Below are 12,826 nucleotides of genomic sequence, written 5' to 3' on the forward strand. Positions count from 1 at the left end.
TAGCCTTCTACCCTAGATATGATGCTCCATAGTTTGACAATAGCTCTTTTTCACAATTACATTTTCTAATTGTTAATATTATAAACAATGCTGCAATGTAGCTTTGGATGTAGGTTTTCACAATTTTGTCAATGAAATTAATATATCTTATTAAAAATCTCCCATTAAAGTATAAGATAGTTTTTATTGTTATCAGGGTTAAGTCTTCTAATATGTGCAGCCTAATTATAGTCCAGAAAAATTTATAGACAAGTTCCATCTTCCTGTGTCTTTAATAGCATAGGTCATTGCTATTATAATTGATTAAACCACTTTGCTAAATTGATATGAAAATGATAATTTTCAGTGTATATTTTAATTTTCTCTTTTCATAATTCCAAATTTAAAGGGTTTTTATGGGCCACAAATCTCCAAAATTAGTCACCTCAAAAATAGAATTGTGAATAATTTTGCTTAAAATTTATGTTCATGATAGATTCAAATAAAGAAAAGTATATATTTTATAGAACCACAGTAAGTGTTACCTTGGTGGACAGAATTCACATTTTGTCAGAGAATAGGAGATAATTTCAGTGTGCCTTTGAAGTGTACCATTGAATCTGTTTTGAAATCCATGGAACTACTGAACTTTTATCCATCATCTTACTCTACTGTGATCAAGAAAGGTTGGAATCATTGAACGGTTCTGGTAATGTTTAAGTCAATTTTGATCAGTGGGACCAACTAGACAATATTTTTTATTATGTGACAATATTTCTGTTATATTTCAGAAATATACTGCTCCATAGACATCACTGTTATATTTTCTAAAATTATATACCTGTTTTTTTTGTCTCCTTTCTTCTCTTTCTAGAAGCAATACAAAACCTATCATTTGGTTTTCCATCCTGACATATGGTGGAAATGGGGGAGGAGAATTGCACTATTTTGACAGAGTTCATTCTTCTTGGATTAACAGATGTTCCTGAGCTGAGAGTATTTCTTTTCATAGTGTTCCTTCTCATATATGGAGTGACAGTTTTGGGAAATGTGGGCATGATTGCACTGATCCAGGTCAGCTCTCGACTTCACACTCCCATGTACTTTTTCCTCAGCCACCTGTCCTTTATAGATTATTGCTATTCCACAATTATTGTGCCAAAGATGCTAGCTAATATTGTAAACGAAGACAAAGCCATCTCCTTCCTGGGATGCATGGTGCAGTTTTACCTATTTTGTGTTTATGCAATCAGTGAAGTCTTCCTGCTGGCCGTGATGGCTTATGACCGCTTTGTGGCCATCTGTAACCCACTGCTGTACATGGTCACCATGTCTCGGAATCTCTGTGTGAAGCTGGTGTCTTGCTGCTACCTCGGTGGGACTGTGTGTGCTCTGATTCACTTGTGTTTAGCTCTTGAGATCACATCCTACAGATCAAATGTGATGAATCATTTCTTTTGTGATCTGCCCCCTCTCTTATCTCTTGCTTGCTCTGATGTCTCTATGAATGAACTGCTGCTATACATTGTGGCCTCATTGAATGAGGTCACCACTATCGTGATCATCCTCACCTCCTATTTGTTTATTCTCATCACCATCCTCAGGATGCCCTCTGCAGAGGGAAGACGCAAAGCCTTTTCCACCTGTGCCTCCCACCTCACAGCCATCGTTGTCTTCCATGGTACAATCCTTTTCACTTATTTCCGCCCCAGTTTGGGCAACAGTGCAGATACTGATGAGGTGGCCACAGTGTTCTACACGGTAGTGATTCCCATGCTGAACCCCCTGATCTATAGTCTAAGGAACAAGGATGTGAAAGAAGCTCTCAGAAAAGTTGTGAGTTCCAAAATATTTTCCTGGAGAATATTTTCTTAGCAAGACCCAGGATTCCATTTTCATCCATTTACATTTGTGTCTCTGCACTTAACCAGTGCAGGGTTGAGCATATTTCAAAATTTGCATCCTATACATTTGCTTTTATTCAATATAAAATGTTTTAAATGGGTAAGGGTATTGGACTGTTAAGACACCTAAATATAGTTTGTGGTAAAATCACACCTTCTGATCCATTATTGAAAGTACTATTCATTTCAAAATTGAATTATTCTAATTTGACAATGAGGAATACATCTTTGCCAGTTTATGCACAGAGATTTCCATGTGTATATATTCTCTTTGTTGTTGTTCACTGCTTTCTTCCTTTATTATATTTTTTTGTTGTCATTGCAGTTTCTAATGTTTTTGGAACTTCAGGGACTAATATTTTAAAAATGGAGAACTAGTAATAATTATGTGAGAGAAATCTTAGGGAAGTTAGGTGACAGGTCATGTGTAAAAAGCTTAGGATGATTCATGGCACTTAATTAATCCTCTGTTTCTGTCTCTGTTGCTCTGTCTACCTGTCTCTGTGTGCATGTGTATATAGGTTTAGAAAATGTATACATGCATTTAATAACCATGGTCATGAGGGCAGCATTTCTGACTTTGGCCTTTTCATCAGTTTATCATTTACTTCTTTTTAAAAAATATATTTTATTGATTTCAGAGAGAAAAGGAGAGGGAGCGAGAGATAGAAACATCAATGATGTGAGAGAATCATTGGTCAGCTGTCTCATGCACACCCCCAACTAGGAATTGAGACAGCAACCCGGGCATGTGCCCTTGACTGGAATCGAACCCAGGGCCCTTCAGTTCGTAGGCCGGTGCTCTATCCACTGAGCAAAACCGGCCAGGGCTATCTTCTACTTCTTATCATCATGCTTATTTTACATTTTCTGGATCAAATGTTTACTGTCACTTATAGGTGAATTTGTAGGCTCTGTCTATGTTCTTTGTTATATTTTACTTGTGATGAAATGATCTTTGTTTAGCCTTCCTATATGTGTCTAAAAAACATTTCTTCATTCAATCCTGATTTATATATACCATTGATAATTTGTACCTTCATTATGTTTATGTCAATTTCTACATTACACTAAGTTAAATCATATGGTGTTTGTCTTTCTCTGACTGACTTATTTCATTAAGCATAATACCATCTACATTTATTTATGTTGTAGCAAACAGAAATATTTTATTCTTTTTTATGCCCAAGTAATATTTTATTATATAAATGTAGAACTGTTTTTATTCACTTGTCTGTTGATGCTCACTTGGGGGTGGGGAGAAGGGGACATGTATTACTTCCAACAATAAAGGTTTAATTAAAAAAGGATATTTTAAGGGATACAACAGTAACTTCAACATATATGAAGAAAAAATTAGTAAAATTAAAGATAAAATGAATAATCTAAAGTTACACATATAAAATAAGGAATAAAAATAAACACTTAAGAACTTGGTAACAATATCAAATAGTAAGAATAACTATAATTTAAAACTCAGAAATAAAAGAGAAGTTTCCAGCAGAGGAAATATCTGTAGAAATAATAGCTAAAGTTTTTCTGAAATTAACTAAAGACACCAAACCCAGATTCAAGAAGCTCAGATAACACAAAGCAGAAAGAAATCACACACACATACACACACAGAGGAAAGGAAAGTAAAAGAGAAAATGGAATAGAAAACCAATATACAGTTGCCCCTTGATCAACATGGGATTAAGGGTGCCTATACCCATGCAATGAAAAATATCCATGTCACTTTGGCTCCCCCAAAACTTAACTATCCTCAGTATCTGCTGGTTCCAGGTCCCCTGTGGATACCACAATCTGGAGATGCTCATGTGTTCTGCATAAAATGGCACAGATCAATGCATATAGTTGGCAGTCTGCATCCAGAGACCTTCATGTTCTTTTGGGGGGAAAAATTAGTGCATAAGCGAACCTGCACTGTTGAAGTCCATGGTGTTCAAGGTCAAAATGTATAATGAGCAGGTCTCTGGGTCAGTTCAACCTCAGCACCATTGACCTTTTGTACTGGATAATTTCTGTTGGGAGGTACAGTACGCCGTTTTGTGGTTATGTTGCCATCTCCCATTTATTTATTAAAAAAAAGTTCCGTCATTTTGATGTATGTGCTTTATGTTTTTTATTATTTATTTACCACAAGTAAAGGTCAGGAATTGTTATCTTTCTTTTAATTTTTTTTTTTTTACTGTTTCACTTCATTACTGCTGTGTATGTGCTCCATGTGAGTGATGTAGGTGTTTATGTAGGTGGGTTCCGACTTATCGTGAAAAATCGCGTTACATCGCGCGGTAGGAACCGATCTCCGACGTAACCCGAGGACCTACTGTACTATTCTGTGCATTGCAGGCTGTTTAATAAAAGAACAGTAGTTAATACCAAAATTACAAAACATGGTGTTTTTCTTGGTGTAAGGTACATGTATATAGCAACATCAAACCATAGATAATTAAAAAAATAAACAGATTAATGTTTAAGTGACTTTTGGACAAAGCTACCAGAGCTATTCCTTTCAATAAATGGTGAAGAGTAATTGACTATTCCTATGTAAAAAGATGAACTGAAATCTATACCTCATTCCATTTACAAACACTAACTAAAAATGGATCATAGACATAAATTTGAGAGCCAAAGGCACAAGTTATATATCTGATGGGAGGTTTATATGCATAATATATAAAGAACACTTACAACTAGAGCATAGAAAGTCAAACAGGCAAAATATTTGTATAGACATTTCACCAAAGGAGAATGGGTTTAAGGTGCCTCAATTGCAGAAAACCCAGAGAATTTGAAGACATCCTTCAAACCAACAACACCCCAAGTTATTTCTATATTGACCCACACATATATGCCTATGGGGGTGATATGAAATATGGGCAGGTGAGAGGTGTTTTTTGTTTTGTTTTGTTTTGTTTTTTTAATTGTGAAAGATTATGTGGGAATGGAGAACCAGAAAGTTTCCTCAGCCTAGGATGTTGTCTCTGACACATCAAGTTTAGGAAGATACTGTATGATATTTTAGAATATAAAATTGAATTACTTGAAATTACCCTTTGACTATATACATTCTTTGAGAAGTTTATGTGTACACTCAGTATACACACAGACCAGTAGTGGCCTACTTCGACAGTAAGACAGTGAGAAGAAGAGCACACCCACAACAGATCACTGAAGGGGTCCCAGTTCATGGCTCCAGCATTGGACATGCATTAGGGAAATGCAGCCTCAGCCCTGGCTTGTCACAAGGGGGAAAAAGCCAGAGTTGCATGGGGCCATTTCCTGCGATGTATTCAGAGTTTATTCAAGTTACAAGTCAGTGCTTGTGCCTCCATCAGCTCCTTTGTAAGAGAGACCTAGAAACAGGATTGTTCTCTTGATTGGTTATCATGATCCTGAAATGAGTCAATATCTTACCTTATAATAGAGAAACATGCAAATTGACCGCACCTCCGCTATGCCCACGATTGGGCCGGCAGGAGGCTGGGGGCAGGACTCTGGGTGGCATATCCGCCGTTGAGAAGATCAAGATGGCGGTGCCCAGTGGCCGGGCCCATGCCGCCGCTCCCGGGGGTGCCTGGGACTATCGGCACCCCGGGGGGGGGGCGTGGCCGAGCCCATGCCGCCGCTCCCGGGGGTGCCTGGGGCCATCGGCACCCCGGGGGGCGTGGCCGGGCCCATGCCGCCACTCCCCGGGGTGCCTGGGGCAATCAGCACCCCGGGGGGGCGTGGCCGGGCGATCGGCACCCCGGGGGGCGTGGCCGGCCCCTCCCGCCCCTCCCAGGGGTTCCGGGTCGATTGGCCACCTGGGGGGGCTTGGCCGTGCCCATCCCGCCCCTCCTGCCGCTCCCGGGGGTCCCAGGGGCCGAGGCTTTCTGGGCCTTGGGCACCAGCGGGGAGCCTGCACTGATCGCAGGAAACCACTGGGGGTCGGCTCCTGTGATCGGTAGCAGGGACGCTGGGTGCGGCGAGCCCAAGGCCGGGAAAGCCTGGGGCGGAGGCTTTCCCGGCCTTGGGCACCAGTGGGCAGCCTGCAAGGATGGCAGGAAACCACTGGGGGTCGGCTCCTGCGATCCTTAGCAAGGATGTTGGGTGCCGAGGAGCCCAAGGCCACCGCCCGGGGCCAAGCCCCGACCCTGAAAAAGGCAGAAGGCGGTGGCCACAGCCAAGGCCTGGGTCCCTGGTGCCGGCAGAAAACTGGTGCAGGCAGCCAGGTGAATGAAGGTCTATTGCACGAATCTTCGTGCAAACGGGCTACTAGTTGTATAATATATAGAATAGGTTCTAACACATAACAAGTGCTCAAGAAGTGCAAACTTAGTTTTCTGACCAGTAGGTTATCTTCTTCCTAGCATTTTAAAGCGATTCTGGTGTGGCTTCAGTCATTGTACTTTGCTGAATTTGGGGGATTTTGTAATAGTATAAAAATGGGAATTAATGAGAAACATTCCTGTGATTTCATTATGGCAATGTGATCTGTGACCCACACATATGACACTAGGATGGAATGTCATACACTATGAAATCTGGAAGGAGACATGTTTGCTTTTAAACAAGTGTTTCATAAAGTAGGACATTAAAATGTTCTGTATAATATTCCATAGAGATTAATTATGTGTCTTATACTACATGAAGTATTAGTTGAATTTTAATTTATTTTTATAGCATTAAAGATTAGTAATTGATTTGGAACTTAAGGGGCCCATTCCTCAGGGGTAGCAATTACAGTATAAGTTGCTGTGTTCTACGCTTATTCTAACATCTCCAGCACCACAGAGGAACTGTCTGTCACTCAGGTCTGTTAGCCAGATCTAGACTCTGGTTCCTTGAAAGTGGAAATGGATATATTTCTCCAGCACATAATTATGAGGTAAGTTTAACTCATCTGTCTTCTATTTAGAGAAGGATTTCACAGACCATATACCTGTGCACTTACTGATTCAAATGTTTTTCTCTTTTAGTATTGAGAGATCATTGATGGTGAAATTAGAATAATTTCCTTTGGAACACCAAATGTTGATGTATGTGAAAGAACACAGAGAACACAAATGGTATTCTCTCTCTCTCTGTCCCTCTCCTTCTCTTTTTTTACTTTCTTTACACCAGTTTTTCTCATGGAATTGAGAGATCCCTAGTTGTCACCCTAAATACAATGGTTGAATTTATGTGTTCCTGTGTTGGTCATGGGGAATCAGGACATGTAGACTATCTCTGCTCAGTAAATGAGGTGAATTCTTTTAGGTTTTTTTGTTGTTGTTGTTTTACCATAAAATAGTTTCTTACGATTAGCCTAGAACATTAGGAAGAAGGACTTCCAAGTTTATTTTCCCATTTTTAACTCTGAAGTGGGCTAATAATTCAGATTCATTTTGGGGGAAATGGGTGGGTCAAGTAATGAGAAAATCATGACTTCAGCAAGATTTTTTTTTCACTTCTTTAAAATTAGTTCAAGATATGGAGAAAATACCAGGTTATGTCCTTAGTCCAGAATCTCTTCACTCAGTTTTCATTATATTTATGTATATGAAGTCATGGGTATACTCTTCTAGGAAAGAGGGCAGAGAATAAATTTTTTCATCTTTCATATGACTTATTGCTAAAGGACCTGTCTGAATGTAAATCGGATCCATGGAACATATATTGTAAATAATTCCCCCAACCAACTGCTAGAGAGAATTTAGGAAAGTTAGTTTTCACTTACCTCTTTCTCAATGTGGGTAAAGGATTTATCTTTTATGGTTGTAGCCAAATTAAAGTGATAACATGTTATATCTACCATATGTATCCATACTTCAAACTATACATTACATTTAAATTTACATATACACATCAAGTATACTAGAGTTAAAAAAAATAACCATCTCCAAAAGATCATTTTAAATAACACAACTTTCTGCCTTAGATATGATATAGCATAGTTTAACAATTGCAATATTTTGACAATATTTTTTCCCATTGTCAAAATAATAAACAATGCTGCAATAAAGTTTTGGATATAGTTTTTCACAATTTGTACATGTAATTAAACATTTCTTATAACAGCTTACTAAGAATGAAATATCTCATAAATATATCATGTCAGGGTTATTTGCTACCTAATAGCTTTCTACAAAAATTTATATAAGTGTTATATCTTTCTGAGTCATTGTTGATATTGATCACTACAATTATATTAATTTAAGTCACTTTGTTAAATTGACAAGTAAAAATCATGATGAATTTTATATATAAATATAAAATTTTATATAAAAATATGAAAATTATTTTTCATTCTCCTAAATTCCAAATTTCAAGAGTGCTTATGAGTCACTAATCTCAGAGATTTGTCACATTTTCCAAGAAGGAATCAGAACCTCACCTGCTGAAACCTTATGCTACTGACAAGCTCACCTTAAAAATTAGTGTATATTATGTAGGGTCACAATAGCTGCAATCTTACTTAAACAGAAATTATTATGTTTTTCAAGGAACAGGAGTTGGTCTCATGTGGCTTCAAAGTATATGATTGAATCTATGTCAAAGTCCATCAAACACATAAGTAAATTCATCATATCAATTTCTTGTGGTAAATAACTATTGGGAATCATACAGGTTTTTGCTGACACATTAGATTTGATCAAGGAGATCTGCTGTCACACTGAACATATAGAACTATCTGCCAATTATATTTCAAATATGCTGTCTGACATTAATGTGATATTTTTATTCACTGTGTTTGACATCAATGTGATATTTTTCTTAAGCTAATATGACAGTGAGGTGAAAGACGGGAAGGGGCTGGAGAGCGGTGGAGGGAGTTAATGAAGGAAAAAAAGGAGACATCATTAATATGTTCAACAATAAAGATAATTTAAAGACAAAACAAAAACAATAAAAAACTTATTATTTGGTTTTCTAAACTTAACAGATATGGAAATGAGGGAGGAGAACTGTACCACTGTGGCAGAGTTCATTCTTCTTGGATTATCTGATGTCCCTGAGCTGAGAGTCTTTCTCTCCCTGCTGTTCCTTCTGATCTATGGAGTCACGGTTTTGGCCAACCTGGGCATGATTGCACTGATTCAGGTCAGCTCTCAACTTCACACGCCCATGTACTTTTTCCTGAGCCACTTGTCCTTCGTGGACTTTTGCTACTCCACGATCATCGTGCCAAAGATGCTGTTCAACATGCTAAACAAGGATAAAACCATCTCCTTCCTGGGATGCCTGGTGCAATTTTATTTATTTTGTGCTTATGGAATCACTGAGTTCTTCCTGCTGGCCGTGATGGCCTATGACCGCTTTGTGGCCATCTGTAACCCACTGCTGTACATGGTCACCATGTCCCGGACTCTCTGTGTGGAGCTGGTATCTTGCTGTTACCTCATTGGAACTGTGTGTTCTCTGATTCACTTGTGTTTAGCTCTTGAGATCCCATCCTTTAAATCAAATGTGATTAACCACTTCTTTTGTGACCTACCCCCAATCTTTAACCTTGCCTGCTATGATGTCTCTATAAATGAACTCATGGTGTTCATTGTGGTCACTTTCATTGAGATCGTCACCATCGTGATCATCCTCACCTCCTATTTGTTTATTCTCATCACCATCCTCAGGATGCACTCTGCAGAGGGAAGACACAAAGCCTTTTCCACCTGTGCCTCCCACCTCACAGCCATCAGTGTCTTTCAGGGAACAATCCTTTTCACTTATTGCCGGCCCAGTTCTGGCACCAGTGCGGATACTGACAAGGTGGCTACCGTGTTCTACACGGTAGTGATTCCCATGCTGAACCCCCTGATCTATAGTGTGAGGAACAAAGACGTGAAAGAAGCTCTCAGAAAAGTGGTGAACTCCAAAATATTTTTCTGGAGAGTATTTTCTTAGTAGGACTCATGGTCCCATAATGGTGGCTGGTGTAGTGGTGAATTGGTTGGCTGCTGTGTTATTGAGTGGAGGGAACAGCCAGGGGGCAGGTTTTTATGAGTGAGTCTTTCACATTCAATTTTCTTTGTCTCTGCAATTGACCTGGGACCTGTTTGAACACATTTCAAAATTTGCAGCTTTGGTCTTTGCTTTTATTCAATCTTTAAAAATGATGGATCTCTTACCCTTTGAGCCAGCCTGGAGGGTTCTGGAGAGTATTGTGCTGGAATAGACTGTGGAATCTCAGAGGGAAGGCAGAGGAGGTTGGATGGAAGGAGATCAATCAAAGAAATTATATGCAGATATAAATAACCCAGAAAACAGACAATAGGGTGGTGAAGACCTGGGGTGGGGGGCCGGAAATAGCTAGAAGAGATCAAGGGAGAAAAAAGGGGACATATGTAATACTTTCAACAATGACATTTTTACAAAATGTTTTAAATGATTTTGGGTATTGGACTTTTAAGACACACACATTTTGCTTGCTGTAAAACCTTCATAAGATTTTTGGAGAACTCTTGAGAAACAGAGTTTCTGACCTATTATGGCAAGTATGATTCATTTCAAAATGGAATTCCTCTTATTTTACAATAAAGAATCACCTTTGCCAATTTATGCACAGAGTGAAATTCCCTTATGTGTGTCTATTCTGTTTGCTGTTCACTGCTTGCTTCCTTTATTATATTTTTGTTGTTGTCATTGCAGTGTATATTATCTTTGGAACTTCAGAAACTAATATTTAAAAAATAGAAACACTAATAATAATTATTTCTCAGAAATGTTGGGGAAATTAAGTTACATGTCATGTGTAAAGCACTTAGAAAATTTATGGCACTTAATTAGTTCCCTGTTTCTGTCTCTATTGCTCTATCTGTCTCAGTGTACACGTGTGTATATATATATATATATTTATAAAATGTATACATGCATTTAATAACCATAGTCATGAGGGGCAGCATTTCTGACCGTGGCCTTTTTAAACACTTTATTTTTTATTTATCATCATGCTTATTTTACAATTTGTGGATCAAACACTTACTGTGACTTATAGGTGGACGTCAGACTTTGTTTACGTTCTTTATTTATTTTTGCTATTGATGAAATAAATGGCCTTTTTTTTATCCTTCCTTTATGGGTAATTCATTCAATCCTGATTTATATGCACTGCTGATAATTTATTTTCCTTTCATTATGTTTATGTCAATTTCTATATTATCTTTACTTAGTCAATGAAGCTTCTCTCCTTATCTATATATATAAGCCTAAGCGACCTTTACAAATGAAAAATCAGAATGACGCGCACCTAGCACCGATTGACACAGTGAGCTTAGGCAAAGTCACGCTCCTTTTCAAGCCTTAGTTTTTCCACCTACAAAATGAGGATAGTAATAATCATAATGATACTGTTTCATGATGTAAGGATTTAAAAAGACAATGAAAGTAAAGTGCATAGAATAGTGCCTGGTTCTATGTACCTCCTGCAGTCCCTCCCCCACCCTGACCCCTGGCCCAGCCCTCATCGGCCCCAGGGGGTTGGATGGTCAACCTCCCATGGCCCCTCCCCCCTACCTACTGGGCCTCGATTGGTGGCCAGGCCAAGGGACACCACCTGTGTATGAATTCATGCACTGGGCCTCTAGTATCCTATATAATAAAAGCCTAATATGCAAATAGACTAAACGACAGAAAGACTGGTCGCTATGACATGCACTGACCACCAGGGGGTAGACGCTCAATGCAGGAGCTGCCCCCTGGTGGTCCGTGCGCTCCCACAGTGGGAGTGTCGCTCAGCTGACCAGGATGAGGAGCTGCTCCTGCAGCGGGAGCAGCTGCTCAGAGGAGGGGTCCATAGCTGCTCTGCTAACCAGGATGAGCAGCGCTCCCACAGGGGGCCAATCCCTGCAGGCCACACCCCTCACCAGTGCACAAATCCCATGCACAGGGCCTCTAGTCTATCATAATGTTAGAAAACAATAAGCTTGCCGAAACCAGTTTGGCTCAGTGAATAGAGCGTCGGCCTGCGGACTGAAGGGTCCCAGGTTCGATTCCGGTCAAGGGCATGTGCCTTGGTTGCGGGCACATCTCCAGTAGGGAGTGTGCAAGAGGCAGCTGATCGATGTTTCTCTATCATCGATGTTTCTAACTCTCTATCCCTCTCTCTTCCTCTCTGTGAAAAATCAATAAAATATATTTTTAAAAAAAGAAAACAATAAGCTTGATTTTGCAAAAACCAGGATTTGTGACTTGACCCTGAATTTTAAAATTTGACTAGTAATTTAAACTTTTTCATTCCTCAGATTTAATCATTGAACAATAGTGATAACCTCTCAACATTAGGCTGACATTATTATTTTTAAATATATTTTTATTGATTTCAGAGAGGAAGGGAGAGTGAGAGAGAGAAAGAAACGTCAATGATGAGAGAGATCTAGCCCACCCTCTTGCATGCCCCACATTGCATGCCCCACACTAGGGATCTAGCCAAATGCCCATCAGCAGATGAGTGGTTAAAAAAAATCCATTGTACATTTACTCATTGGACTATTATGCAGCTGTAATAAAAGAAAGAACTCTTACCATTAGAAATGGTATGGAGGGACCTGGAGAGTATTATGCTAAGTGAAATAAGCCAGTCAGAGAAAGATATGTACCACATGACCTCATTCATATGTGGAATCTAATGAACAAAATGAACTGATGGACAAAAAAGATCCAGAGACATAGAAGCATGGGACAGACTCACGTATTTCATAGGGAAGGCAGGGGTGATTAACTGGGGAACCTATATGCAATAGGTTCTAACGTGTAACAAGAGCCCAAGAAGTGTCTATTAATAGTTTTCTGACCAGTAGGTTATCGCCTTCCTAACATTTGAGGGGAATGTGTGTGGCTTTAGTCACTGTACCTTGATGGAATTTAGGAGAGCTTGTAATATTATAAGAAAGGGGGATTAAAATTAATGAGAAACATTCCTGTGACTTCATTATGGCAATGTGATCTGTGACCCACACATATGATGCTAGAATGGAATATCA

The 12,826-nt window shown here is 39.1% G+C and overlaps 2 protein-coding genes across 2 annotated transcripts; both read left to right on the forward strand.

The window, feature by feature from the left end:
• Window positions 1-903: 903 nt before the first annotated feature.
• On the forward strand, window positions 904-1,854 carry LOC307109696 (olfactory receptor 5L1-like; the record flags this gene model as incomplete). The annotated part of the gene is made up of 1 exon (XM_079788562.1): window positions 904-1,854. One exon carries the CDS (start codon window positions 904-906, stop codon window positions 1,852-1,854), a length of 951 nt encoding a protein of 316 aa, XP_079644688.1.
• A 6,947-nt stretch (window positions 1,855-8,801) lies between these two features.
• On the forward strand, window positions 8,802-9,752 carry LOC307109332 (olfactory receptor 5L1-like; the record flags this gene model as incomplete). Its single annotated transcript, XM_079788018.1, has 1 exon — window positions 8,802-9,752. One exon carries the CDS (start codon window positions 8,802-8,804, stop codon window positions 9,750-9,752), a length of 951 nt encoding a protein of 316 aa, XP_079644144.1.
• Between the last annotated feature and the right edge of the window lie 3,074 nt (window positions 9,753-12,826).

The sequence above is a fragment of the Cnephaeus nilssonii genome, assembly GCF_951640355.1.
Source record: "Cnephaeus nilssonii genome assembly, chromosome: 13".
Lineage (NCBI taxonomy): Eukaryota > Metazoa > Chordata > Mammalia > Chiroptera > Vespertilionidae > Cnephaeus > Cnephaeus nilssonii.